At 54.9% G+C, this 27,597-nt stretch overlaps 9 protein-coding genes across 9 annotated transcripts; 4 read left to right on the plus strand and 5 right to left on the minus strand.

The window, feature by feature from the left end:
- Window positions 1-884: 884 nt before the first annotated feature.
- On the plus strand, window positions 885-4,696 carry C7974DRAFT_383523 (NAD-specific glutamate dehydrogenase-like protein). The gene is made up of 2 exons (XM_046140777.1): window positions 885-4,267; window positions 4,319-4,696. Exons 1-2 carry the CDS (start codon window positions 1,268-1,270, stop codon window positions 4,481-4,483), a joined length of 3,165 nt encoding a protein of 1,054 aa, XP_046003171.1. The 5' UTR covers window positions 885-1,267; the 3' UTR covers window positions 4,484-4,696.
- Window positions 4,697-4,734: 38 nt separating this feature from the next.
- Window positions 4,735-12,440, minus strand: C7974DRAFT_349293 (uncharacterized protein). The gene is made up of 2 exons (XM_046139430.1): window positions 12,169-12,440; window positions 4,735-12,121 (listed from the first exon to the last, which is right to left on the minus strand). The coding sequence occupies exons 1-2, from the start codon at window positions 12,258-12,260 to the stop codon at window positions 5,221-5,223; spliced, it is 6,993 nt and encodes a 2,330-aa protein (XP_046003172.1). The 5' UTR covers window positions 12,261-12,440; the 3' UTR covers window positions 4,735-5,220.
- A 377-nt stretch (window positions 12,441-12,817) lies between these two features.
- On the plus strand, window positions 12,818-14,529 carry C7974DRAFT_325984 (PCI domain-containing protein). The gene is made up of 2 exons (XM_046138976.1): window positions 12,818-13,249; window positions 13,298-14,529. The coding sequence occupies exons 1-2, from the start codon at window positions 12,985-12,987 to the stop codon at window positions 14,302-14,304; spliced, it is 1,272 nt and encodes a 423-aa protein (XP_046003173.1). The 5' UTR covers window positions 12,818-12,984; the 3' UTR covers window positions 14,305-14,529.
- A 92-nt stretch (window positions 14,530-14,621) lies between these two features.
- Window positions 14,622-17,138, minus strand: C7974DRAFT_325985 (autophagy-related protein 7). Its single transcript, XM_046138977.1, has 4 exons — window positions 16,773-17,138; window positions 16,613-16,721; window positions 15,209-16,564; window positions 14,622-15,155 (listed from the first exon to the last, which is right to left on the minus strand). Exons 1-4 carry the CDS (start codon window positions 16,970-16,972, stop codon window positions 14,655-14,657), a joined length of 2,166 nt encoding a protein of 721 aa, XP_046003174.1. The 5' UTR covers window positions 16,973-17,138; the 3' UTR covers window positions 14,622-14,654.
- Window positions 17,139-17,230: 92 nt separating this feature from the next.
- On the plus strand, window positions 17,231-18,637 carry C7974DRAFT_20766 (cytidine deaminase-like protein). The gene is made up of 3 exons (XM_046136897.1): window positions 17,231-17,319; window positions 17,366-18,061; window positions 18,107-18,637. Exons 1-3 carry the CDS (start codon window positions 17,298-17,300, stop codon window positions 18,511-18,513), a joined length of 1,125 nt encoding a protein of 374 aa, XP_046003175.1. The 5' UTR covers window positions 17,231-17,297; the 3' UTR covers window positions 18,514-18,637.
- Window positions 18,638-19,198: 561 nt separating this feature from the next.
- C7974DRAFT_371549 (uncharacterized protein) lies at window positions 19,199-21,851 on the plus strand (the record flags this gene model as incomplete). The annotated part of the gene is made up of 6 exons (XM_046140024.1): window positions 19,199-19,732; window positions 19,782-20,480; window positions 20,562-21,313; window positions 21,374-21,426; window positions 21,524-21,578; window positions 21,674-21,851. 6 exons carry the CDS (start codon window positions 19,199-19,201, stop codon window positions 21,849-21,851), a joined length of 2,271 nt encoding a protein of 756 aa, XP_046003176.1.
- A 153-nt stretch (window positions 21,852-22,004) lies between these two features.
- On the minus strand, window positions 22,005-23,388 carry C7974DRAFT_408109 (uncharacterized protein; the record flags this gene model as incomplete). The annotated part of the gene is made up of 2 exons (XM_046143299.1): window positions 22,005-22,735; window positions 22,791-23,388. 2 exons carry the CDS (start codon window positions 23,386-23,388, stop codon window positions 22,005-22,007), a joined length of 1,329 nt encoding a protein of 442 aa, XP_046003177.1.
- Window positions 23,389-23,722: 334 nt separating this feature from the next.
- On the minus strand, window positions 23,723-25,676 carry C7974DRAFT_20757 (auxin efflux carrier). Its single transcript, XM_046136893.1, has 4 exons — window positions 25,307-25,676; window positions 24,412-25,249; window positions 24,181-24,361; window positions 23,723-24,132 (listed from the first exon to the last, which is right to left on the minus strand). Exons 1-4 carry the CDS (start codon window positions 25,530-25,532, stop codon window positions 24,058-24,060), a joined length of 1,320 nt encoding a protein of 439 aa, XP_046003178.1. The 5' UTR covers window positions 25,533-25,676; the 3' UTR covers window positions 23,723-24,057.
- Window positions 25,677-26,330: 654 nt separating this feature from the next.
- C7974DRAFT_408111 (uncharacterized protein) lies at window positions 26,331-27,510 on the minus strand (the record flags this gene model as incomplete). Its single annotated transcript, XM_046143300.1, has 4 exons — window positions 26,331-26,993; window positions 27,049-27,164; window positions 27,221-27,374; window positions 27,418-27,510. The coding sequence occupies 4 exons, from the start codon at window positions 27,508-27,510 to the stop codon at window positions 26,331-26,333; spliced, it is 1,026 nt and encodes a 341-aa protein (XP_046003179.1).
- Window positions 27,511-27,597: the final 87 nt, after the last annotated feature.

A 27,597-nucleotide genomic window follows, 5' to 3' on the forward strand; every position in this document is an offset into this window, starting at 1 on the left:
CACGTGCAGGCGCACGACCAGTGCTACTGGGACACGTACGGGTTTCGAAGGGGTAATCGCATGTTTGCATTACCCCTTCGAAACTCCACATTTGGCTGGGGAGCCAAGCATCGTGAACTACGGAGCCGCTGGCTCATGCAGGTTGTATGGTACTCACACGCTGTGCATGGGTGCCGCGAACGGTAGGGTGTTGGCGTCTCCACCGCGCACGCGCAAGAGGCGCAGAGATTTCACAATTACACGCCCGGCTGCGCCATATCGCGCAATCACACACGCCTGGAAGGCAGTGGAAGCTGCGAGTGAGGCTTTAAATTTTCAGGTCATTTGAGGCGGCGCTGGCTATTACGTGAAGCCCCTGCGATCAGTTGCAGCCGCGGATCACGCTAAGTCGTAAGCGGACTGTGGGGAAGAGCCGCTGGTGACCGAGCAAGCCGAGCTGACTTTCAGGAACCACGAGCGCAGCAGCTCTGACGAGACTTGCTGACGGCGCCGTGTATAAGAGGCGCCAGTCGCCATGAGCGGAGAGGCACGGCTTCGGCTACCTTCATTACCTCCTTCATCGTAACCAATCCCTGCCATTCTTATCTTCTCAAGACCCCTGGAATTCCATCTGCAGTGTGGTACCAGGTAGTAGTGTCGCACTGAGCCATCATACAACGGCACGCTTCCCGAGTGCCCTGAGTTGCTACACGCGGTCAGCACTTGTCTTAGCAAAGAGCGGTAAACATCAGCCAATTGCAGCTGTATTCGCTATCTGCCTTCGCGGGTGCATCAACGCTCCCGTCGGTCTCTTGCTCGGTTTACTTCGGTGAGAGTGGATCTGCGGCTCTTCAGGTAGGTAAGGCTACCTAGTTCCTGCGTCATGCCAAAAATAGTGGCCCCTGGTGCTCGCGAGCTCAGCTCTTAACAGAGTTTAAAAGAGCGCGGGCAGCCATCGTGGGCCTGCAATTGCATTGACAGCAAGCAGACAGCAAGCTGACCGGATTTCAGGCACGTTTCTACGTTCCGTTCCTCCTCGCGAGCAGTTTCCAGCTACGGCCCTCCCGCGAAACCCCGCTGAGCCCTTCAGACGCCACACGAGGCACATCACACTCGCCCAAACTCTTTGGCAACCCCGCCAAGTCACCCACCTCTAGCCAAGCGGTTTCAAGCAAGCTATTCGCCGCGTGTTTGCATAGCTCGGCCTTCTGATCGAAGCTACAAATTCGAGCTCTCCTCGCATTCGAGTACCCGTCAGACTCAACACCAATACACACATACACACAACATGGCATCCACACCAGTGAACGGCGCCCAAGCGGTTGCTAGCAAGCTGCTGAATGTGGCCGGAGGGCGACCAAAGTCCACGCATTTGTCGGTTCCCTCGGGGTCCTCCACCCCCAGCGGCTCTGGCTATGTCGCCCCCGTATTCGAGGGGAAAGAGAACCAGATGGAGGCAGTCATGGACTCCGTTGAAGAGAAGGGGTTTCTGCCCCCGGAGCTAGTGGAGTCTGAGGTCAAATGGTTCTACAACGAGCTCGGCATCGACGACATGTACTTCAGCACTGAGTCTGTCGAGGCTGTAGTCAACCACATCCACTCGCTCTACGCTGCCAAGGTGGCCGCGTATGCCCGCGACGACAAGCGTCTTGAGATAAGACTCGACAAGGAGGCTGATGATCACGCTGTGTACATTGATACCAGCAGGCCCGGTGTCTCGGTTTTGGACGGACCGCGATACGAGCAGCGTATCGACACGAAGTACCTCAACAACTCGAAGGGCAACGCAGGCTACCGTGTCGAGAGCTTCCGATCGACAAGCTCGCTTCCTGGCAGTGATGACCAGCAATTGCGATGCTACTTCATCTACCAGTGCGAGTTCGAGAACCCGTCTCCTAGCGAGACTGAGACCGATATCGAGAAGGTCGGAGACAAGCGCTTCTTGCAGAAGGCTACGGCCAACACCAAGGCCATTTACCAGCAGGCGCTCGAGGTTGCTGTCGAGCGAACTGGACCTGTTATTGAGTGGTTCGATATCGAAGGCACACGAGACAAGCGTCTCGTCATTGCTTACAAGCAGGGCTCTGCTCTTGGCATGTTCAGCGCGCTGAGTGATTTGTACCACTACTACGGTCTGACTACTTCGCGAAAGTATGTCGAGCAGTTCTCCAACGGCTATACAGTCATGTCCTTGTACCTGAACGCTATTTCTGGAGTTGCTGGTGCCAAGCACCCCCCGATCGAAGCCTCGATTCACCAGATCATCAAGGAGATCTCTCTGCTTTACTGCATTCCCCAGAACAAGTTTCAGACTCTGTTCGCCACAGGCAGGCTCAGTCTTCAAGAGACTATCTACGCACACTGCGTCTGGGTCTTCATCACGCACTTCCTCAACCGTCTTGGAAACGAGTACACCGCACTATCGGCCATCTTGGACCCCGAGAACAGTGCGCATGCCGAACTGCTCTCCAAGCTGAAGCGCAGGTTGCGTGCTGAGACATTCACCGCGGACTACATCCTCGAGATCATCAACTCATACCCTGATCTGGTGCACTCTCTGTACCTGTCGTTTGCCAACACCCACTACGTCCAGACACGCGGCCAGGAGGACGACTTCTTGCCGACACTGAGTTATCTGCGTCTCCAGATTGACAGGGTGCAGACCAACGAGGAGCTGACCGATACTATCAACAAGGCTGTCGTCAATGACCACCACGAGATGGTCATGAACTCGTTCCGCATCTTCAACAACTCCGTGCTGAAGACCAACTTCTACACCCCAACAAAGGTCGCGGTCAGCTTCCGCTTGAACCCCAGCTTCCTCCCTCCCTCGGAGTACCCTCAGCCTCTGTTCGGCATGTTCCTTGTCATTGGATCTGAGTTCCGTGGTTTCCATCTCCGTTTCCGTGACATTGCTCGTGGAGGTATCCGTATCGTCAAGTCGAGGAGCCAAGAGGCTTACTCAATCAACGCACGATCACTGTTCGATGAGAACTACAACCTCGCGAACACCCAGCAGCGCAAGAACAAGGATATTCCTGAAGGAGGATCCAAGGGTGTCGTACTGCTCGACTTCAAGCACCAGGACAAGGCTGCCGGCGCGTTCGAGAAGTACATTGACAGTATTCTCGATCTCTTGCTGCCTCCTAGCAGTCCCGGAATCAAGGACCCCATTGTCGATCTGCACGGCAAGGAGGAGATTCTATTCATGGGTCCTGATGAGAACACTGCCGATCTTGTCAACTGGGCAACCGAGCACGCCAGGGTTCGTGGTGCGCCATGGTGGAAGTCATTCTTCACTGGCAAGAGCCCCAAGCTTGGTGGCATTCCCCACGACCGCTACGGAATGACCACACTGTCTGTCCGCGAGTTCGTCCTGGGTGTTTACCGCAAGCTCAACCTCGACCCGAGCAAGGTCCGCAAGCTGCAGACTGGTGGCCCCGACGGCGATCTCGGTTCCAACGAGATTCTTCTCTCGAACGAGAAATATGTCTCCATCGTCGACGGCTCGGGTGTGCTTGTTGATCCCAACGGTCTCGACCATGCCGAGCTGCTCCGTCTGGCAAAGAACCGCCAGATGATCAACAACTTCGACGCATCCAAGCTATCCAAGGAGGGTTACCGCGTTCTCGTCGACGACGTAAACGTCCGCCTCCCGTCCGGCGATCTGGTGTACAACGGCACAACCTTCCGCAACACCTTCCATCTGCGCACTGACATCCAGTACGATACCTTCGTGCCCTGCGGTGGTCGCCCAGAGTCCATCGACCTGTCGTCGGCCAACAAGCTCATTGTCGACGGCAAATGCGTCATCCCCTACCTTGTCGAAGGTGCCAACCTCTTCATCACTCAGGACGCCAAGCTGCGCCTCGAGAAAGCAGGCTGCATCCTGTACAAGGACGCTTCCGCCAACAAGGGCGGTGTAACCTCGTCCTCTCTCGAAGTCCTGGCCTCGCTTTCCTTCGACGACGAGTCCTTCGTGAAGCACATGTGCGTCGACGCCGCGGGCGTGGCGCCAGACTTCTACAACGCTTACGTCGCGGGCGTGCAGAAAATCATCCAGAACAACGCACGCCTTGAGTTCGAGGCCATCTGGCGCGAGCACCAGGCCACCGGCACCCCGCGCAGCATCCTGTCCGATACGCTGTCCAACGCCATCACCAAGCTCGACGAGGAGCTGCAGAACACGGACCTGTGGCACAACGTCGCGTTCCGCAAGTCTGTGCTGTCCGAGGCCCTGCCGCCGCTGCTGCTGCAGCAGATCGGACTTGAGAAGATCATCGAGCGGGTATGTAAACTGTTCTCCAACACAACGAGTATCTTGCTAACATTGAGACAGGTTCCGGACAACTACCTCCGCGCCATCTTCGGCTCGTACCTCGCCTCGCGCTTCGTGTACGAGTTCGGCTCCAGCGCCTCGCAGTTTGCCTTCTTCGACTTCATGAGCAAGCGCGTCGCTAAGGCGAATGCGCAGACCAACGGCGCTGTCGCGGCGTCCGCGTAGGCGGGCGCTAGTAGTAATGCTGTCTTGTAGAACGCTGATAGGGACACACAAATAGAGATGGGGGATAAGAACATGAATGAAGAGAGAGTGCGGAAGAAGGGTAGCATATATGGCGTCTCGAGGTGTTTTAAAAGTTGAGGCCGGCGTGCCTGCGATAGCATTTCAGTTGTCCTTTGATGAACGGACAAAATCAATGGAAATTTCACGTTTTAACATAACTGCATATCACGCTTGTTGAATGAGATGGTGACCCTACATTATGATCACCAAGATAAGGATCGAGATTGAACAATGGTGGGTATATTACGCCTGCCTGGCAAGCTAACACCCCTCGCCTGTCTACACCAAAAGTATTTCCTTATCGCATCGCATCCCATTACCCAAAGACCCAGAAAAGGAACGCCGTGAGACTACATACGTACAAGAACAAGCGAAAGTCAGAAATCCAGTTTCGTTCCAATCCATTCCATTCCACCCAGTCCAAACCATCACAATCAGCGCCTGACCCATTCCCATCGCTTACGTGTCACAGTGATGCCCACCCATACACCTCAGTATTCTCAATCAACAATACCAACTCAAGCCCCCCAAAACTTGATTCAAAATCTCAAACCATGCAGCGAGATCATGTCCTCAAGCTCTAGCGAGCGAGTCAAGATCTTGTAGAGAGCAACTTCGGTGGCGAGAGCAGACACCAGTCTCGCGTAAACAGTGGTCTAGGTCGTCGGCGAGCTTGCTCAGCCAACAGTGCTTCCGAGCATGCTGTCCTCCTCGGCAGCGCGTCGAAAATAGTCCGCGTCGACCAGGGTACCGTGCTCAAGCATAGCTGTAGTTGGCTCGGTACCGAGGCCGGAGTCGGTTGGGGTAAAGTTTTTGGGGTTCTCCTTCATCTCCGCGGCCACCGCAGCTACGGCACGATCGATAGCCGATTCGGTGGGCATAGGCAATTCCGAGACTTGGGAGACCGTGATGTCAGAAACCTCGGATCCTGTGATGCCTGAGACCTCTGACCCAGCAACCGTAGTTGCCCGCTCGTCATCGCTTTCCTCTTCAGACTCAGACTCCGAGGCGCCGTCGACCGCGCTCTCAGCAGGGACGGTAGAGCGAGCAACGGTCGAGCCATACGATGTGCGACGTTCAACATCACTTCCGGTCATATACGAGCCAGAACCGTAGGTATACTCGCTGCCGTAGTTTGAGCGACCATCATCGCCTATGGTCTCACCATCTGCGTGACTTTCAGTGTAGTTGGACTCGCTAGCGACGCTGTAGCGACGCTCAGTACCCGCCTCGCTTTGCTCATCTTCAGCGATAGTTGAAGGAGCTTTTGATGCAGGTGCCTGATTCTCTGTGTCTGGCTCGGTCTCCTCGATGAGGGGTGCGTTCTCCTTGTTGGCCACCACAGCACTGGGGCGGCTGTTCCAAGACGACTTGCGAGGGCTGGTCTTAACAGAGTGGGCGCGCTTGAGACCGGCACTGCTGACAGCCGCGGCGGGAGGCGCTAGCTGGGCTTTCGCTGCTGGAGGGGCATTGCCGCTGATTTGACTCAAAGAGAAAATGCGCCGGTCTGCTGAACTGTTGGGTGCACTGCGGCGGATTGCGGGACGAGGCTTGAGAGCCATGTTGATCGCATTCGCGGCAGCGTTTGATGGCAGCGAGCGCTCGGCACCGCCGTCGACACTCGTGCGCTTCTTTGACTTGCTAGGGCTCTTGGAGCCCTTGGCGATCAACAGGGCTCGAGAGTGGTCCATGATGCCGTTCAAGATGCGACGTTCAAGCGCGTCGGCCTTTGCATCCATCAGGTGCAGCTCTTCGCGACGGATGTCGAGTGCTGTGCGGAGAGAAGATACCTCACCAGTAAGACGGACCTTCTGGCTACCAAGATTCTCCCGCTCTGCCTGAAGAGAAGCGACGATGGCAAGCATAGAATCTCTCTCCTCCTTGAGCTCCTGCATTGCACGATCCTTCTCTTCCTTGAGCTCAACCAAAACACGTGCCTTCTCCTCCTTCAACTCCTGCAGCACATATTCCTTTTCGGCCTTCAGATCATCCAGTTCAGCATGAAGTTGCTCCTTGTATGTGGCCTTCTCCATTTTGAGGTTGTCGAGGTCAGCCTCGAGCTGTTCCTTTTGGGCAGAGCGACGCTCGACAAGGAGAGCAAGCTCCTCTGCCTCGCGCTCCTTCGACTCGTTACCTTCAAGGGTGAGTTGAGTTTGTTTTGCGACAAAGTCGCTGATCTCGACAGCTGTTGCCCTAACCTGGACACGAATCTCGTCGAGACGCTCCATCTGATCGGTCGCCTTAGTTGCATCGTCGGCATGGCCGAGGAGTTTGTCAAGCTTATTCTGCAAATGAGTGTCGTCATACTTCTCGGGCTCTGGTGGAGGAGCAGGTAGAAGCTTCGGCAGGTTCGCAAAGTGGTTCTGGATCTCCACGGATCGTGCCTTGGCTTCTTCATTGATTGCTCGAGTGTGCTCTTCGGCTTCCTCCTTGGACTTTTGCGCGTGATCGTAGTGGGCCTTAACGAGGGCCTCGATCTCACGAAGTGCCATCATGAATTTAGGATTGTGCTCAGTGATCTCGTCCTGGAGACCGAGGAAGATCTTCTCGATGTTCTTGACCTCGTCGCGGGTGTGAGAGTGCTCTGACTTGTCTTCGAGCTTCTGTTCTTCGAACTTGGCCACAACACCATCAATCTTCTCCAAAGAACCATCCAGCTTCTCGAACGTCGTGGCTGTATCGGCACCCATCTTTGTCTGCTGCTCTTCAAAGCGCTCGTTCATACCAGCGATGGTGGCACCAAGCGTGTCAATGGTCAAACGCAACTCGTCAGCCATGGTCTTGGTGGTCTCGAGGATCTTTTCCTGTTCTTCGGACTTCTCCTTCATGACTCGAGCTTGCTCATCTGCCAGGAGCTGGGCGTCATCGTACTTGGACATCAAAGTGTTGAATTTGTCCTCCAGCTTCTCGGTGAAGTCAGCAACGATGGCGCTCTTGACTTCATCATGCTTCTCGAGGTGAAGTGCCGATTTTTCGGCATGGCCGTTCTGTAGGCCCTCGATAGAGCCATGAGCACGCTCAAACTCGCGAATCAACGTCTCCATCAGCTCTTTGACATCAGCAGTAACATTGTTAGCGCCGATGGTCTCCTGGAGTGTGGTGAGAGATGTCTGCAAGCCTTCGATGGAGCCACCCTCGGCGAAGTTGGTCAAGACCTCCTCCTTCATGGTGTCCAGAGCAGTCTTAACCTCAGCGATGTTCTCAATAAGGGTTTCAGCTTCTTCACGGCGGTCATCGAAGTTTTTCGCGGTCTTCAGGATGTCTTCTTCGTAAGTATCCTTCATCTTCTCGTGACTGTCGCGGAACTCTTGAATGAGACCAGTCAGCTGCTCCATCTCTGCCTTGGAAGGAATCTCCTCAGGGTCAGGAATTTTCATGTCGTCAAGCTTGACCTTGAGATCGTCAACCAGTAGAGTGACTGCATCGACGTCGGCCTTGGTGGCTTTCGGGTTAGCTTCATCGACAGGATTCGCCGCCTTCATCTCATCAAGAGCCGTCTTAATATCGTCGGCAATGACCTGCACAACAGTGACATCAACCTTGGTCGCTCCTTCCTCCTCGAATTTCTTGGCGAGAGCGTCCAGAGCGTCGGAAGTGGTTCGCACGACCAACTCGACGTCCTCCAGGTGCTCCTTCGTGGCGGTAGTTGTGGGGTCAGGGAATACAAGCTCCTCGATCTTGGCTTTGGTGTTGGCGACAAGCGTCTCGATGGCGTCTGTGTCTTCCTTCTTGGCGAAGCCTTCCAGGACCGGTGGTGGGGTGGCGCGTTCTTGCAGGACCAAAACCGCGGCCTGTACTTCCTTCAGCATACCTTCGATGGAGGCCAGATCTTCCTTGACAGCTGCACCAGAAGGTACAGCCGCTTCAGCGCTCGGAGTGGCGGTCTGCCTAGTTGCATCCATAGCCTCAACCTTGGCGTGTATCTGCGAAAGGATGAATTCCATCTTGTCAACGTCACCACGCTGAGTAGAATCGGCGACAATGTCGCGGCTCGTTGTCTCTTTAACCTCCTCAGTCTTCGCCGCAGGAGCCGGTTCGTCAGCGATTCCTCTATCTCCAATCGGTCCATCCTTGGGGGCTTCGGCGAGCACCATCTCGCTTCCGGTAGGGATGGCATCGGCATCGACTTCGACTTCGATTTCAACCTCTGGTGCTGGCGCTGAGGCTGGAACCTTACCCTTGAGAAGCGCAACATCCTCACGCAAAGCAGCAATGCCATCTTTGAGAGTGTCCAAGATCTCGTAGGATACTGTCATGTCAACAGGCTTGCCTACGAGTTTGGTGACGTCCGTTCGTAAACCCTCAAGGCCATCGTTCAAAGCGTCAACGATCTCGCTAGATGAGGAGCTATCTCGAGGGCCATCGAGTTTCTTCTCAAGGTGCGACCGCAGATCATCAAGCCCAAGGCGAACGGCATCTAGCACTTCCTCGGTATCGGCACGACCATGTTGTCGAGTAAGGCCGTCGGACTGGCGGATCTGCTCGAGTTCTCCACGGAACGCTTCAAGAAGCTCCTCGTTGACACTTGTTGATGCAGTAGACGTCTTGATCTCCTCGAGACTGGCCTTGATAGCATCCAAGACCTCAGCTTTGTCCTTATCGCCAGCAGGGACAAGAGCGCCACCAAGTGACTCTTTCAATGCTCCAAGGTCAGCTTGGAGGACGGTCATATTCTCCTTGGATGCTGTGTCTTGAGCTGCATGCAGGTCTTCAAGGAGTTCACGAACAGCGTCAATGACATCGTCCTTGTCGGTGCCACCAGACTTCACGAGCGAACTGGCGATGCTCTCACGCAGATCTTCGAATTCCGCCTTCATCGTGGCCACGAGATCATCACTTGGCGTCGAAGTAGCAGTTGCTTCGCGTAGACCGACTTGCAGTCCGTCAAATCCGGCTTCCAGCTTCTCCAGAATGTCGTTCTTGTGACCTGTAGTGTCACCAAGAATGACCTCTTTGAGTTGATCGAATTCATGCTTCAAGGCCTCGTTGATGTCTTCGTTCGAATCAGCATCTTCGTTGCGTAAAGCGACTTGTGAGTTCATCTCGTCAAAGCCTGACTTCAAAGCAGCGAGAATCTCATCCTTTTCGCCAGAAGAACTCGAAAGCTTTCCGATTAAGCCCTCATGAAGGTTTTCCAGTTCGGTTTTGATGAAGGTAACCATGTCGCCACGACTCCACTCTTGATCTCCGCGAGGCCCCTCGGCAACATAGCCTTGCACGTCCTCGCGGAGCTTGTCGAGCTCTTCGCGGAAGCCATCAACAATAGCTTCGTGCTGAGCTGCATTGGAGGCTTTGTCGAAGTGACCCTGTAGGTCAGCCGCGAGCTTCTCTAGACCATCGTGCATGGCATCCAAGACTTGCTCAGTGTCGCGTCCATTGGCTGCAGAATACGCCTTGAACTCGGAATGCATGCTATCAACGAGAGACTGGATTCGTTGCACAACAACCTCGTTGTTGGCATCGACATCAGGCTGCGACGCCTCCAGACCAGCCTTGACAGCGTCGAATAGGGCTTCTTGAGGGATCTCAACCTCTTGTGGTCCGAATTCGTGTGTGGAGAGGGCTTCTCTGATGGCATCCAAGATGACATCGCGAGTAAGACCGTCAGCATGAGACTGCTGCTGGGGAACAAGAGATGGTTTGAGTTCTTCAAGGGAGTCACGGACAGCCATGAGAATCTCTTCTCGCATCTCAGTTGCTTCGTTGACGGGAGGAGGCAGACGCAGCTGCTGTAGCGACTCCTGGACAATGTCTCCAATCTCTTCTCGCGAAACCGCACCGGAGCCGTTATAATCCTGCAGGCCTTCCCGAAGGCACTGTAGAATCTCGTCTCGCTCTAGACCGAACTGCTGAATCTCGACATTAGGTTTTATCTCGACGCTGTCGTAGGCTTCGCGAATTGCAGTCACAATAGCTTCCTTGTCGAGAGGTGCGCCCGGTGCACTGTATTGGTCGAGGCCACGCTCCGCAAGCGCGTGCTTGACGACATCGTAGACTTCGTTGTTATCGACGGTGCCACGAGTGACCACTGAAGACATGGACTGTCGCCTGCGTTCGCGCATCACCTTGTCCATGTACTCCTTGACATCATCAAGGCCCTCTTGGATGATGGCGCTGATTTCCTGTGTGGTGTGCTCGGGGTCGGCATGTGGTTTGGACTGTTCTGCCTCTTCAATCTTGCGAGCTAGCTCCCGGCCCATGCCCAAAACCTCACCTCGCAATTCTTGAACAAGGGTCTTGGTGCCCATCGTCACGCAGCCGTTATCAGCGGCACTGTCCTTGATCTTGCGAAGATAGTTTAACATTTCATCGCTGACAAAGTCGGCTGCTTTCGGACTGGCATGGGCCTGGGTGAGCCCTTCTGAGAGCGTGCGTGTGAGCGCACCGGATCCAGGAGATGGCTGGAAGGAAGCGGAGCCAGGCGGCGCGAGGTTGTTGGTGGCCGATCCTGACTTGACGAACTCGACAAGCTCGGAGACCTTTTGCGCAGTATCGCCGTTGGCCTTGTCGACGATGACCTGCAAGGTTGCAATCAAGCGTTCCTGGCCGTCTTTGGTGACCATCTCACGGATAATCTTTTCCAGCATCGCAACACTGGCAGCGCCCTCGACCGAGTACGGGTTGGGGCTTCCCATTCTCTCGTCTGCCCACCCGTTCGGGGACGACATGCGAGGGAATGTGAACTGCTTTGTGGGTGTCATGTGAGGGTCATGAAGATTCAGCGGCGTAGATCGGACCTCCTCTACAGCTGCTGCCGCTGCCGCTGCGGCCTTCTGCTTCTCACCCATAGTGCTCAGCAGGTCCTTCAGCGACTGGCGGATGTCCTCATCTCGGCTGTTGGTCGCTTCCTTCAGGCTGATGAGGTCTGTGGCGTTGTCTTTGCTCCTGCGACTCAGCTGGGACATGTCTTTCTGCAGGCTCGACACGATATTTGTGATGCTGAGCAGCTGTGTAGAAATAGAGTCGAGAGGCTGCGGGGGCGCAGGGGAAAGGATGGACGAGTTGGTGATATTCTGGAGCGGTGGGTCAAGAATGTGTGGAGGAATGGTCATGGTCTGCAGCGCCTTCATGGTGGCAGAAGGTGGTGGTGTGTTCTCTCCCAGAATAGTCCTATGGCTGGGCCGGATAGTGGGTGTGTGTGTGAAGTCGTAGGTGGATGACGGCGACTGGCTGCCAAGTTGTCCAAACTTGGGGTCCAGCTCCTTGCCAAAGTAGTCTCTCTCACGCTCGCGCGAACGGGAGCCATCTCGTGTCTGGGGGCGTTCGTTGGGGCGCCCAGGCGAGCGGTCAGACGATTTGTGTGTGTCCAGGTAGCTGCGCAGATCGCGGACGCTGCTGGGTTGTAACGACTGCATGCGCTTATGCTGGTTACCCTTGACCAGCGAGCGCTCGGGCGACCGCGACGGCATTGGGTTGGTGGTATATGAGCTGGTGGGCAGACTCTCCCGGGCCTTCTCTTCCAGTGCCTTAGCGGCGCGCATTATCGCGGCTGATGTGTTGGGACGAGTGGTGAGTGTAGGCGAGCCGGGGTTCAGCGGCAGTGGTGGCGGTGCGCGATCAGGGTCGGCGCTGTCCCACCTGGGCGAAGTCAGTCGCGTGCGTGTTAGTGTTTAGGCGCGACTTACATGGGAATCGACCGGTCCGTCGACGAGAACGACGAGCCATGGTGGCGCACAAGCTCGCGATCCTGGGAGTGTTCGCGCTCCATTGTGGACATTAGGTCGGGACGCGACTAGATGCGATCGGTAGTATTGGAATGTATGGCGGATTGCTGGCGGGCAGGGCCGTTCCAGCTTCGAGTGGTGCAGGTGCAGGGCAAGTGCGGCGAACGAGAAGTGGTTCGGCGGTCCAGCGCGGGGGTATAATATGGGGTCGTGAGGTCGTGAGTGTGGGAGAGTTGATGTGTTGGGCGTCGCGGCCGGTCGCAGCGTCGCTATGTAGCGCTGGACCTACGCACGGTTGTGTTTACAAACACGGGCCAACGCCGCACGTCATTCGCTCAGCGCGGCGCTCCACGGCGCGCCTGCCAGCACAGCACACACCGACTCGTCACCGTAGCAGCAGCGTCGCCGGCGCCTGCGCTCCGTCGAAACGCGTGGCGTGTGCCAGTGGTTCACGGCGCCCAGCCGTCTGTGATGCGTTCGTGCTCTGACGCTGTCTGCGCAGGCGGCGTGGAGTCGGCGTGAGGCTCGACAGCGCGTTGCTATGGGGCTGGCCGTGCAGTGAAGTGGCCCGTGATTGGCTGTGGCATGTGGCGGCGGGGTGTGGCGCGGTGTGGCGGCAGCCGGGCTTGGCGCTGAGTGTCCGACGCAGCACCTCAGTGATGTCGATACCTACGCGAGCTTCCGTCGAGCTGTCCACTGTCAACCCGCCACATCACCCACCGTACGCGCCGCAGCCCACCTACACCCCCCTCGCACACTCACCCACACACACCCAGCATGGCTGTCGCAGACACGGGCAAGCGGATAGAGGAGGCGCAGACGCTGGCGAAGACCGAGCCCGCAAAGGCCGAGCAGATCTACCAGGACGTGCTCTCGCAGGACCCGGGCAGCAACGAGGCCGCCATCAAGCACTACGAGACGGCACTGGTATCGCTGGGCGAGCTGTACCGCGACCAAAAGAAGGCAGATGCCCTGGCCGAGCTGGTCAGGCAGGCGCGCTCGGTGCTGTCGTCGTTTGCCAAGGCAAAGACATCGAAGCTGGGTACGGCGCCGCAGACTGTCACCCTGCACACAAGCTAACCGCACGCAGTCCGCCAGCTGCTCGACCTTTTTACCGCCATCCCCAACACCACCGACACTCAGATCTCCGTCACAAAGTCATGCATAGAGTGGGCCGTGTCGGAGCGGAGAGGCTTCCTGCGCCAGAACCTCGAGACCCGCCTCGTCTCGCTGTACATGGCCAAGCAGTCGTACTACGAGGCCCTGTCGCTCATCAACAGCCTGCTGAAGGAGCTGAAGCGCCTGGACGACAAGCTGGTGCTGGTTGAGGTACAGCTGCTCGAGTCGCGAGTCTACCACGCTCTCGGCAACATCCCCAAGGGCCGCGCCGCCCTCACATCCGCACGAACCTCGGCCGCTTCCGTATACACCCCGCCGCTGCTGCAGGCTGGTCTGGACATGCAGAGCGGCATGCTGCACGCCGAGGATGGCGATTTCAACACATCCTTCTCGTACTTCATCGAGGCCATGGAAGGCTATCACTCGCAGGACGAAGAGCAAAAGGCCACATCAGCGCTGCAGTACATGCTGCTCTGCAAGATCATGCTCAACCTCGGCGACGACGTCACTACGCTCATGACCTCCAAGCACGCCGTCAAATACGCCGGCAAGCGCCTCGACGCCATGAAAGCTGTTGCGCGCGCCCACACAAACCGCAGCCTGGAAGAGTATGAAAGCGCCCTCACCCAGTACCGCCAGGAGCTCGGCAGCGACCGCTTCATCACCAGCCACCTGCGCCGCCTGTACGACAACATGCTCGAGCAGAACCTGATCAAGGTCATCGAGCCCTACAGCCGCGTCGAAATCGACCACGTCGCCAAGACTGTCGGCCTCGACACTGTCCAGGTTGAGCGCAAGCTGTCGCAGATGATCCTCGACAAGGTCATCATCGGCGTGCTGGACCAGGGCGCCGGCTGCTTGATCGTGTACGACGAGTCTGAGCGCGACAAGGGGTACGATGCTGCGCTGAGCACGATCGAGAAGCTGAACAGCGTGGTCGAGGTGCTGTATACCAACCAGGCGTCAATGCTAGAGTAGAAAGGAAAAGGGGGGCTGTGTATTATAGCCACATAGACGGCTGCCGTGCAGCTAATGTAATGAGCATCATGACACACCTGCGGCTTGATTGCGTGATCTGGACCTCTTGGTTTATGCAGGCTGCACAATATGGTATTGACACCACAGCGCTGACAGAGCACGCGACGGAACGACATGACATGCGATGTAGTGGAATGTTAATCAATTCATGTGTTCAACCAGTCAATCGAGCAATCAGTGAAGCATCCCTCCGTCTAACCCGCTTCCAAGAAACCCAGCATCACACCCAACTCCCTTAACGCCCAACCTCCACTCCGCCCTCAAACCTCCCCCACACTCTCCCCAACCCCCTACAAAAGCTCACCGTCCCCGTCCAAACCCCCCTCCTCCTCACTATCCCACTCCATCCCCGCCTCCGCCTCCTCCGCCCGCCGCTGCACCTCCGCCAACCCACTCATCTCCTCGACCCACCCCCTCTCGCCCAGCGCCCTCTGCACAAACGCCCACGGATCCTCTTCGTACGCCGCCAGCACCACGCGGCTGCACGCCGAACACGCGTCGTACGGCTGCCCGACGAGCGGGATGTGGCTGAAGGACGAGAGGTAGCCGCGGAGGGTGTGCGGGGTGGAGCCGAGGGGGTTTGTGAATGTGGGGGGTAGGGAGGGGTGGGAGGGTTTCGCGGCTGGGAGGGGAGGGGAGGGGGTGTTGGGGGGTAGGGGAGGAGGGGCGCGCGCCAGGAGCGGGTGTTGGAGGGTCGAGATGAGGAGTTCGACGAGGAGGGAGGAGGCCAGGGGGGCGATGCCTGGGCGGGTCACGGTGCATTGTTGGTCGAGGGTTGCGTTGCTGAGGGACTGGGGGTGTTAGCTGGTGCGTAGTGGGGGAGGGGTGATATTTGGGGTCTTACGTCGGCGGGGGCGACAACGTCATTGCAGAAGTAGCAGCCTAGTTCTACTTCGCCGTTGGTGTCGCTGTTCTCTGTTGGTCGTAGGCCGTGCCGCATTACGACGAAGGTGTCGAAGCCGAGGGCAGCGTTGAGCACGATTTTGCCGGCGGACTTGCCCATGACGGTCGGCAACCATCTGCTTTCGCGCGTGTCCATGAGGAGGAAGATGGCGTCGTGTTCGGCGATGAGCTTCTCGAGTTTGTCGAAGTTCTGTTTCGTCTTCTCGGTGTCTGTGATGGGGTGCCCGAGCATAGGGACTTCCATCACATGGCCTTGCGCGTCAACTCCAGGGTAGATCTCTGTGAGTGCTGCAGCCGCACGCTCTGCTTTCTTCGCACCACCTTGCAGGCAGTCGTTGAAGTTGAATAGCGGTTGGCGGACAGGGTTTGAGAAGCTGACGTTGGCGTTGTCGACGAATGTGATCTTCCGAACACCCCAACCCATTAGTATGCGCGAGACATACGAACCCAGTGTACCAGCGCCGAGCAGCAGACACTTGCAGTTCTTGATCACGTCCAGGTCAATGTTGGGCGCAATGCGCCATTTGATGAGCTTCAGGTTGAGGTCGACGGCCTGGTCTGCCAGCTTGCGCTCGTCCATGTACTCAGATAGGTCGACATTTCGTGAGGTCAGCTTGCCAGCTTCCGTGCGCTCCCAGCCTGTGACCTTGGGGAGCTTGGGTGGGTTGGGGCGAGCACTCGGCCCTTCGGTGGCTGTCGAGGACACCTCGGCGACGGGATCTGATCGTAGCTGCAGAATGAGCGAGTTTGACTGGTCTCTCCGTAGGTGTGTATCGCGGTAGCATATTATCTGCGCGTCGTTCAGCCGCCAGCGGTGTCGCATGAGGATAAGCAGGTTTCTCAGCGGCCACCCGGGGTTTTCATCGTATGTCGACGGATCTGAGAAGCAGATGAAGCGGTCCTGGCTGTCCACGTCGTCGAAGAAGCCTTTCTCGTATGCCCCCAGCTTCCCAACCACCCACTTGTAGCCTATCTCTTCCACTGGCGTGACTGGCGTCTTTGGCGTGTCGTCGACCTCATCGCCACCACGGACGCGCTTTGCGATGAAAAAGCCTCTTTGTCGTACATCGTTGCTGTACTTGAATGTCTGCACTGCGTCGACCAGATGTGTCGTCTCGCCTGGGCTCAGCCTGCTTGTCTCACCGATCTGCTTCCACGGTGGGTCGGACTGGATCGCTGGAAAGCCGAAGTGGTAGGTGAACTTGTATTTCTTGAGGTTCGCAAAGATGATGGCTGTGAAGGAGGAGAGGAGCGAGGGGCATTCGTAGATCGAGCCGTCGTGGATAGCATCCCATATCTGCAGGCGTCAGTGAGATGCTACATGTGGTAATCTTGTCGAGCATACTGTTTGGGCGCATCGGTCAAGGATGGCTGCGCGGTCGAGGTTCTTGTAGTCCTCGATCGTGTTGCAGTTCTTGATAATACCCTCAGCGCGGCAGTAGTTCGGAGGAGTGCTAGAGGTCCCTTAATCAGCACTGGCGCATACTGGGCCGGAGGGAACGCACTCGTCTGAGGTCAGTGCATTTGGGTGTATCTGCACACGCATCGAGCGCGAGGAGTGGTCGGCGGGACGAGTCTCGTATAGCCCGAGCACCTTACGCGCCGAGTCGTCGAGCTTGTCATGGTTGATCTTGATATGCGCAAGTGCAGCATAGAACTGCACGTCGACATCGCTTTGCCAGGGCGCGAACTTGAGGGCGGCCATGGTGGCGGTAGCTTGGGCAGGGTTCTTGTTGATGCTATGGAGTGTGATATGACTATGTATTTACAAAGAAGCTCAGGCGGTAAGTATGGGAGTCACTGGTACTGATGCGGGTTACAAAGCAGTGCACGTGGGGGCTGTCAGGCACCGTCGGCCTGGTGGTTGTCTTAGAGCTGTGAGCAGCTGAGCACACCCCGCGGCTGAGCTACGAGTGGGGCAGCGGCTGAACGCGTGCCTGCAGCCGCAACGCGCTAGAGGCACGCTCAATTCACCGTCTTGAGGCGTGTTAACGAATTACCATAGTGATATAACGTGTTTCTTTGCCATTATGCTTATTGGACTGTGTGGAGGCAGGCACTCTGTTGGACCGAACGGACTCCGGCTGACTCGACCCAGGAATCTGCGCCGGGAAGTCATCGATAGCTTCATACCTCATTGAGGAGCATGGCTTCAAGCGTCTTCGTCTAGCCCGCACCGCTGCCACGCCCGCCGTCGAGAAGTCAGCGTCTGACGCCCACGTGCCATCGCCCTCCGCCTCTACCTACGTCGAGCACACCTTCACCGATGTCGATGCGTTGCTTGACTTTGTCACTCTGCGGTGGAGAGAGCGATGGGTGACAACGGACATCTGGGACGACAGGGTGGTCGACGCCCTGCTTCGACGCCCTTTCTTCCTCCTAATCAGCGTCGACGCCCCAGTCAGCGTGCGATGGCAGCGCTTCAAGAATCGCTGCGCCGCCAACAACCTCACACCGCCTACACTGGAAGACTTTGTCTTGCGCAATGACGCCCATCTGTTCGCCCAGCGTACCGGCCTCAGTGCTCTCTTCCAACGGGCGCAGCTCAAGTTGCTAAACTCGACTACTTCCATCGCCTCGCTTCGCAATGCTATTCGCTCGCTCAATCTCACAGATGAGGCACGGCTGAGACCTAGCTGGGACCAGTACTTTATGCAGCTTGCAGACCTGGCGGCACTACGCAGCAACTGCATGAAACGAAGAGTCGGCTGCGTTGTCGTAAGAGAGAAGAGAGTGATCAGCACTGGGTACAATGGCACGCCAAGAGGCATGACGAACTGCAATGAGGGTGGCTGTAAGCATGATGTTCCCCAGAAAAGCAAAATACTGACATGAACAGGCCCGCGATGTAACAACGCAGCAAGAGGCGGCGTAGGTCTTTCAACATGCCTATGTCTGCACGCCGAGGAGAACGCGCTGCTTGAGGCTGGACGAGATCGTATCGGCGAGACGGCCATCCTATACTGCAACACCTGCCCTTGCTTAACGTGCAGTGTGAAGATCACCCAAGTTGGCATCAGCGAAGTCGTCTACAACCAAGGCTACCTCGTGGACGACCAGACGGCTCGCATCTTCGCTGAGAGCGGTGTGCGGCTGCGACAATTCTCTCCGCCAGCCGATGGCCTGGTTGATCTTTCTCTTGACGCTGCGCCCTCGGAGCAATACCTTGATGAGCTTGCTCAAATCCAGGATCAGGGTGATATCCGCGAAGTTTTGGACAGTGAGTACTTCGTAAGGCCGCTGTGATAGTCAGATGCAATGTAGGTGTTTAGCAGTCGCCAACATATGCATGGGTTTCACTGGTCAAGCAATTGCATCCTGATCTCGATGCGATTCATGTTACTTCGTTGTTGCCTCTCGTGCGCCTCATTATAGATGGGCTGTGCCAATATGCCGTGGAGGCTGGCCCAGGTTCTCGACACCAGCGTCTCAAGGTGCCCATCAAATCACGAAACTCGACTTCCATCTTCACTGCTGAAGGAGAACTACACAGTATGGCATCAACAGACCTTCAAATACGACAAAAGTGGGAAAACTTTTGCTCACTGGCGATGCTCTTGCTGGATGGGTTTTCTGTCCCGCTTGTAGCTGCTACTTACCGAGACACCCCTGCACCCTCCCCCTGCAATGGCTTGCTGGCCACATACGGAACTTGAAGCTCCACACACATGCAGCGATGCCCTAGTTGTGTGATCACGCTACGAAGACGGCACATTTGCTTTCAATCCTGTCGATTTCCAATCATAACTGTCCCTCTTTTGTTACAGTATAAACCTTGCCACATTGTGGGGGCCAAAACGCATCCTTGGCTTGCCTGTAAGGCCTGCCTCCATATGCATGTAGATAATCATACGGCGATGAAAATCGGGTGGTTACTCCAACACACCTCCGCCACCACACAAGGCTGAGCCTCGAACATCTTATCTACATCATGCCAGAACCACATGCAGACAACGGGCCCTCTGAGTCCGACATAATTATGAACCCGACTGTACCTCCTGCGAATCCTAAGCAGGCTTATGTCTCCACTAACAACTTCTCATACGAGAGTGTCTCACAGACGGAGCAGGACGACCGACAATCGCAGACTCTCACCGCGGATGGCTCGATACCTAAGACAATGGATCGCGAAGCTCGCACTTCTACCGAGCGTGCAATGTTGATTAGAAGGCCGTTTCACTGGTGGTTTTCAATGCCCATGGATTTTCTCCTTGCCTTGACCCCGTTATTGATCCTGGGTAAGATCATCTTTTCAAACTTGGAAGGTCTACGCATATTGACCAGACCAGTCATCGCAGGTCTTTGTCTCTCGCTTAACAAACAGGAAATCTCGAAGTACGGGGAGGACATCAAAGCGATTACTCTACTATCGCCAACAATTTTCCCTATCATCTATGCGGCTATTCTAGGCAAGATGCTCCGTCGTGTTGCACTTTTTAAAGCAGAGCGGACTGCAACTCTCGGGGTTAGTCACTATCGTGGAGTGGCTGTGTGTGACTATTGACCCAGAACAGACTATAGAGCGCTTGGTCGGCTGTCAATCGCTATTCTCCACGTTTGAACGCCAGTTCGCGTTTCGACGCGTTGACCTTCTCGGCTTTTCCCTGCTCGTAGCCTGGCTGCTATCTCCCGTAGGTGGTCAGTCCTCACTGCGACTTTTGGCCACTGAGCCACTGCTTGTGCCGGTGAACAGCACTGTCAAGTACTTTCCAATTGAGGGTTATGCTAGGCAAACGCATCTCTACAACAAGGACATAGCTGAGACGGCATGGCCATTGTTTGCACCCCTGTACATGACTGCCCTTCTCACATCCCGACAGTATCTCAACCTGCCAATGGACCAGTTTGGAAACATCAAAATACCGGATCTTTTCCAGCTTAAATCGTATTCATCTTCTGCACCTACAGATGCCTGGACCGAAATTAAAGAAGGATCGACGCCTGAGTACATCTTCATCATTGGCATCCCGATTGCAGGACTGCCTGAGACTGGAAACACATCCTTCACCATGAGTTCTCATTATTGGTCGACTGAATGCGGGCCTCTAGAACCGCTCACTGAATATGTCAATTACACTATGCAACACACACCCTCACTCAGTTTAGTCTCAAACAGCTCGAGCGAGAACGATGCCAACAACAGCACTCAGTTCAAATACCAGACGAGATGGATCACCTCCCAAGGCCACCAACGGCTCAAGAACGGAACACTGGTCAGGGTGGTCTCTGGACGTGTCTTTGAAGCCAACTGCCGAGCCTTTCCGCTCGTAGTGCAGTCCTAGGTTGCATGCCAGGGACGTTCATGTGCAGTGAAGGCAATGCGACGGCTCCCAAGCAACTCAGAAACCATGTTCAACAGCTTTGAATCCACAGCCATTCTTTTCATGACAATCAGCGCCAACTTGCCTGGAGCCGATCAAGGCCTCCAGCAGGAAGACAGCTCGTCAAGCGAGCTTGTAGAGCACTGGATGATGGACCCTGAGCTAAGCACGTTCCGATGGGACAGATCCACCGACCGATCCGGGGTTGAACAGCGCTGGGTCAACGTCGCCGAGCTGCCCACCGAGAAAATGAGCGCCCGTCTACAGGTTGCCATCAACACCTACTGGCAATCCGCGCTCGGCAGCACGATCATGATGGGCAACCTCACAACGCAGCGAGTCGAGCAGCTCGAAGCCACCGGCTTCAATTACACCTGGAACACGACCGAACTCCTGGGCATCCGCCAGGACGGAGAGCAATATGCGTGCAACATCTGGTTTGCAGTCATCACGATTGTCATCTCGTTGCTGCTGTTCGCCGTTGCGTCACTAGTACTCGGTGTCTTTACTAGGGCGCCTGATACGCTGGGTTTTGTGTCGACGTCTGCACGCGATAACCCGTATATCACGACCCAGGTCCCGTCGCATCTTGATGGTCTGGAGGCTGCTAGAGCGCTACAGCACGTGCGTGTTAGGATTGGGGATGTGAATCGTTCTGGAGACGTTGGGCATGTGGCTTTTGCGTCTATGGATGCGGAGCCGGAAAGAGTGTCGAGGAAGAGACTGTATGATTGAGAAGATGGGGTGCATGTTGTTGGATCTCAAGTCTGTATCTACTCTGAAAGAACAATCATAATTGAGAACAGTGTGTATTTTAACAGTCTCGAACGCTGCAACTGTGAGTAGAAACTAAAACGCACTGTTTCACATGCGAAAATGAGAGAGGTCTACCATGTAACAATAAGACCCCATGACTCTTGACTAAACCCACTAAGGGTTGGAACAAATAAGCGTGAAAACTGACCCAGAAGCTTCTATGCGTGCCCCTCTGTAGGTGAAGGGACTCCCGCTCGCCGTAAACGATGAACCAAGTCGACGTACATCACATAAATGACGCTCGCTGTATATACTACTTTAAACCAAAGATCACTGAACCCGTTCAGTACCAAATCGTCCATCTTCGAATTTGGCCTCTCAACTTTTCCAGACCACTCTTTCGCGAGGCGTTCTCGCAGTGAGACTAGTTTGGCAACCACGCCCCAGATGGTCATAGTACCCATGCACAGCACAAATGCTGTAGTTGCAAAGGCACAAATCGAATGACCAGTATTATTGATCTGTTGAACATTCTGGGCGAGTAAGTCAGGACTGAGGACATGCAATCGATGAGGTAAATGTACTCACCATCCCAAAAATGGATGATGCCAGGGAGACTGGCAGGAACACAAAAGCTAGGGTTGTCACTGTCATCACGAGTCAGTCACGTAGGTCTCGTAAGTAGGCTTGTGAAAACCTGCAGAGAATCACTCTCTTGCTCTCCTGAATGTTTCGTTCTGCCATCTCAGTGGTTTGCTCTGAGGCATATGCGGAAAGACGGTCCTTTAGATTAGCTTCAGTGAGTTGCAAATGAACCAGGTGCAGCCTCAAGCGCCCGACAAGAGCCTGCAAGGTCTTCTGCTGATAGTCGTTGAGCGTTTTGAAATGGTCCTTGGTGTATTCCTTGATCTTTTCGGACATCATGATGTTCATGTCGACTTCGTCTCTTAATCGCATTAGCAGAGATCGTGTAGGTACCAGCACGTCGGTTACACGAGTGTCTCCCCATGGGTCTTCTGGCCAGCGATAGTGTCTCAGACACACCTTGTCTCTTGAGTCTTGGGAATAATCAAGTTTAGGAATATTCTGCGACGGATGACCCAGATGGAACTCGAGAAGCGCCGCAAAACACGCAAAGGCGCCATCTGTTACCGAGGGCGAATTGGAACGTGCGCCAGTTCTCGCGATCATCTTACGAAGATATTGAGATTCAGCAGGCTCATTGTTCGCGGGCCGCCAGAATGTCGCTTTTTCGTTTGTCATAGCCTTACTGGGTGTGCTGATTATCGACTGTGCCCATTTGGGATGGTTGAGTCGAACAGGATTTCCACATCGTTGATTCATTGGATCGCCGATGCGAACAGGATTGTTCAGCGGTAGAAAAGCAACAACTTCGAGGACGAGATTAGTCTCTGTCACCAATAGGTTTTGGGTCAAGGGCGATACCTGTAGGAGGCAGGACTCCACCTTTGGTATTCAAAGTCACCATGGTGTTCAGGCCCAAATCAAGAGCTGAACAATCATCATTCCACGAGACTCTGAAGGTGTCTAGACGTGGTGTGCCCATACCTTGAAGGCGATCCTTCAAGTGGTTCCACACACAGAGCGGTAGATCCAAAGCTAGACCGATAATGTCAAAGCACCATAACATTGAATCGCGATACCAATCGTCGTAAAGCAGGAATTCTCGGCGGAACTCGCAGTTGAACTGAACAAGTAATATCTGCCAGGACACCGACGTCTTTGGTGTTCGTAATTGTTCTTGGAAAGTCTCCTTTGAGCCGGTACTTTTATACATATCTGTATCGGTGCCGTGGTTCTCAAAGCCAGCCGATGTGTTCTTGGAGTGGCTCGAAAGACGGTACCATTGTATCGTGTGGCCATCGATGGGTAGCTGTCCTAGCCAAAGTTCCTCGTCCCACTCAGTAGTTGTGTTTGCAGACAAAAACTGTCTGACGTAGTCTGTGTACTCGCGATATGAATCGAAAGCAGTCGAGAGGGCAGACTCCGAGCTTGTCTCCGAGACGTTTTCAGGTATGTACATTTCCTCTGGAACAGGCAGGGAACGGCTAAAAGTATTCTGTTTAAGGATGAAGAGTCGAGTATATGAGTTACATATATGAAGCAAACCCGCTCATGTATATAGCATGGCTGGCTTAGCTTCCTCAGCCTTGCCTGTCAGCAAGGCAAATGAATTCCCATCCCTGGACTCTGCTTCAAGGTACGGTATTGAAGGCTGATGCACGTAAGCTCGCTTGTGTGGTTTCACACCCGATCGCAAGTACAACTCTCGCACTATTCATTGTTATCCCCAGTGTGCAACAGAATGAATCTCCAATAGGCTCGAGCTAGGTTGCACACTCCCTCTGCTGGGATCTTGGTGCATACCTGCCTATCGGAATGTACCGCCATTGTCGCTTTGTGGTAGCTCATCGTCCCTCATCTCACCAGTGTAGAGGCCGCAGCACTTCGGATCAGATCAGAGCAACATTCTTATGAGGTGATGAGGCGTATGATTGTTCAACCACATGCGAATGGCATTGCAACGTAAGCTCGGCTCGCGACGTACAATCGTGCTCGCTCTCAAGCGCATTCAGCGCGTAGCCTTTTTATGGCAAGTTTAGTTGTATTCTATGTCGAACACGTCGCTGGGTTGTACAAAAGCGCTCACACAAATGCCAATATGATGATCCGACCTAGACGCTGCTGACACCTACATAGCAGCACTACAAGCCTTCAGGCCGCCAATAACGGTCAACGTCATTAGTGGCGAGACAGCGTAGATGACCTAGAACAACGTTAGCTCGGATATTTGCCAGCCTAATTTTGTACTTACAGCCAAGAACTTTGCAATGACCATCTTGTCCTTCTGCTCTGCACCAGCGACATCCGCAAGCACCATGACCTTCATCGCGCTGGGTCCCGTAGGCATCAACATCATGACGAACCACAACATGGGGTTCTCTGGTAGCCAGGATGTCTTCGCAGCGATAGCGTATACCAAACCTACGCTGATGCTGTTGATTGTTAGCTAGGCTCTGCGCGTCTCTGTAGAACAGGCACTTACACAGGCCAGATGAAGTACCTGACAGCAACAACAATTGTCACAGGAACCCAGTTCAGTGTTCCGCAGTCTTCACCTCGCTTCTCTCTGCGCAATGCCTGCGCAAGTTTCACACCAACCACCACGACTTGCAGTGTAACGAAAAGCTGGCCTATGTTCTTGATACTTTGAGTGAGCCACGCGTTGAAGTAACCACCCTCGTTGCCGTCGGCGAAGAACAGCGTGTGGAGAGGAGGGGCAAAGCCGATAATTCCACCGATGATGGCGCCAACCAAGGGAGGTGTTACGAAGTTGTAAACTGCCGTGATGGCGGTCTGAAGGAACGAAGGGAGTTTCTCCATAGAATTGTGCACCACGGTGTGTGTGCGCTTGTTGATTCTGCGCGCACGATGGTGAACCGCGTGGGGCAAGAGAGAGGTCTCGGGAGCGGAGTCAGAAGAATCATCATCGTCATCGTCGTCCTCCTGCGCTTCAGGGTCGTCGCGGTAGCGCTGTCGTGGTGCATCATCCTCGTTATGGTTCTGATTTTTGGTGTCTTCAGGAAGATCCTCGTCATCACCCTTGAGTTCACTGCCGCCTAGACCAAACGTGAGAGCGTGCGAGACAACAGCAGAGACCAGGAAATAGGTGCGAGCACGTGTCACTGCTTCAGAGGTTCCCTCGCCTTTGGCCACCAAAGGGCCAAGGACGCCGGCCGTCTCCAATGATTCGATCAAAAGAAGGGGGAGAGACGTGGTGTTGTTGAACGCGATTGCAGGGATGGTCCAACGTGGAAGATTGAACACTTTGCACAGCACGCGACCTAGAAAGATCGAGAGCACGTTGTAGATGATAGCCCAGACTAATTCCGCAATAAGTATGATGCTCTACACATATTGCAGTAATGATGAGCACGTACTGATAATGGGTACATATTCGTACGCGGTTTCTGGTTTTAGCTGGCTGCCGAGGTTGTTGATGAGCAAGCACGGCAGCAGGACCTTCACGGAGGTCTTTGAGATTTTGCTCGCAGCATCTGCGTCCAGAAGGCCGAACTGGGAGAACGCTACACCAAAAGTGATAGTAAGAATGACTGAGACTGTGGCCTGAATGCCTCCTAGAAGAGGTTGGACGATACCACTCATGATGATTGACGGGCGTTCTTGAGAGCTGGGGGAGGAACAAGGAAACCTGCGATCAATTTGCAAAGGGTCAGCTGTGTATATGATTCCCCGTCAAACCCAAGATGAACATCCGTGCCAATGCTGGCATTCAGGTAAATGCCCGGGCCAAGCGATTTGGCGTTCGAGTGGACCTCGCCGCCCAGATGTGACGTCAGGGGCGGGAAGTACATTGTTGTCTCGACATGATGGCTGTCCACAGCGTGCAAAGCTGTGTTCGAAATATATCAACAGGAAGATGTAAAAAAAAGCGTCAAGGATCGCGCGATGCTATACTAGAGTGAGAATGGCGTCTGGTCGCTAAATGGATGTCCAGGTACCCGGAGAGCCGTCCGATCCGCAATGCCGCAAACATGGGGTTTTCCAAATGCGCTTCAGGGCGCCCTGGCGCCGAGGCTTCAATACGAGCGTTCCGCACCGCAACGACGTCAGCGCGTTCTTCAATGACACGCGACAATTCTTCCGTGGGCTAGATGCTCTGCGGGTGACGATTGGCTGAGGGCTGTTCAATTCGATAGGCCCTTACGACCGTTGGCCTCACTCTGATCCCGTCATGGTTATTAACGTCGGGCTTCACTCGAGTCTTGTGGGACGGACAGAGCGTTCTGGAGCCTTGCACGATGGCAGATTGCTACGATCACCAAACTGACCCAGAGTACGAGTACTGCTGATACGCGCCAGTACTTAATCCCCTTTGAACACAACCTGGAGTGTTCCACGTAGACATGCGAACTCCGCAACTCCTCGAAAAGACAGTGCACCTCAGAAATTTTGCGCAACCTTTGCCCTCCTCTCGCTCGTGCTCACATGCACCGGCTCCCAGACTGGGCTTACCGGAGAGCCAGCATCCAGTTCGACACGTCCAACCGGTGCGTCTACGACAGCTTCAGGCGAACGTGGCTCCACCTCTTGTCCGGCAAGCTCCGCCTTCTCATATGGCTCCTTGCCACCTCCGCGCTCATGGATTGGTGGCGACATAGAGCGTGGCCCTCCAGGTTGACTACGCTTTCGTCGACGCAAGATGAGGAAGATAGCACCAAATGAGACGGCGACAAAACATGTGCTTCCGACGGCTATACCGGCGATGGCCGTTCCGCTGAGAGCTGACTCCGTTTCCTTGTAATGCACAGGTGCTGGAGAGGCAGGGCCGCGTGTGTAAATACTACTGCTGATTTGCAAGGTCGAGGAGGCTCCGTTATCTAGCACGTTCGAGGATGTCTCATCGCCCACAGCAGTCACTGTCTGAGCACTAGCACTTGTAGTCGTAGGTGGAGTCGACAGTGTTGAGACCGAGGGTTCCGCGGACACTTTCGAGCTCACAGCGGTGGGCCCACCAATAAGGGTGACAGTGGAGACCGTCTTTGAGGCGCTGGAGGATGTGATGGTGACAAAGGATGTCACTCGTTGCGTCACGGTGCTCGATCTCTATGGTGGTCCGTTAGATCTCAACAAGACTGACAAACAATTCCGTGACACTGACTTGTGGATTGAGGTCTGATGGATGAAGGTAAATCTGCCACTCTCCGAAGTATCGCGCTTGAACATCGGTGATGCTGTCGTACCAACCGCACTGGTATTGGAACGCTTGTACGAAGTCTGCCACCTGTCAGTGTCCAAGGACTACCTCTGTTGCCTTTGTCTGTCAAGCATACCGGCACGAGGTGTCTGATCCTGACAGTGTTGCGTCAAGCACTTCGAATAGACACGGAAGAATGAAGCCACTCCGCCATCTAGCTCGCAAATTCCCTTAAGGTTATCTGCACAGACACCATCAAGGACGGAGGTATCAGTTCCCAAGCATGCAGTCTGATATTGTCAGCAACAGCTTTGAGACATGCGAAGTACATACCGTGCAAGAGGGAAGAGCAAGTTTTGTGGGCGCTTCGTAGCAGTATCGCGCCGCCGTCGCAAGGCCAACAAGAAAAACGGCTGCGAGCAGCATGACGGGAGAGTGTGGTGAAGGCATGAGCAACGAAGAGTCACAACTAAGAGGATGCCAAACCCCGTCCGTGCGGAGCAAAACACTGCC

Source organism: Boeremia exigua (assembly GCF_020726555.1).
Source record: "Boeremia exigua strain MPI-SDFR-AT-0100 chromosome Unknown C7974scaffold_1, whole genome shotgun sequence".
Lineage (NCBI taxonomy): Eukaryota > Fungi > Ascomycota > Dothideomycetes > Pleosporales > Didymellaceae > Boeremia > Boeremia exigua.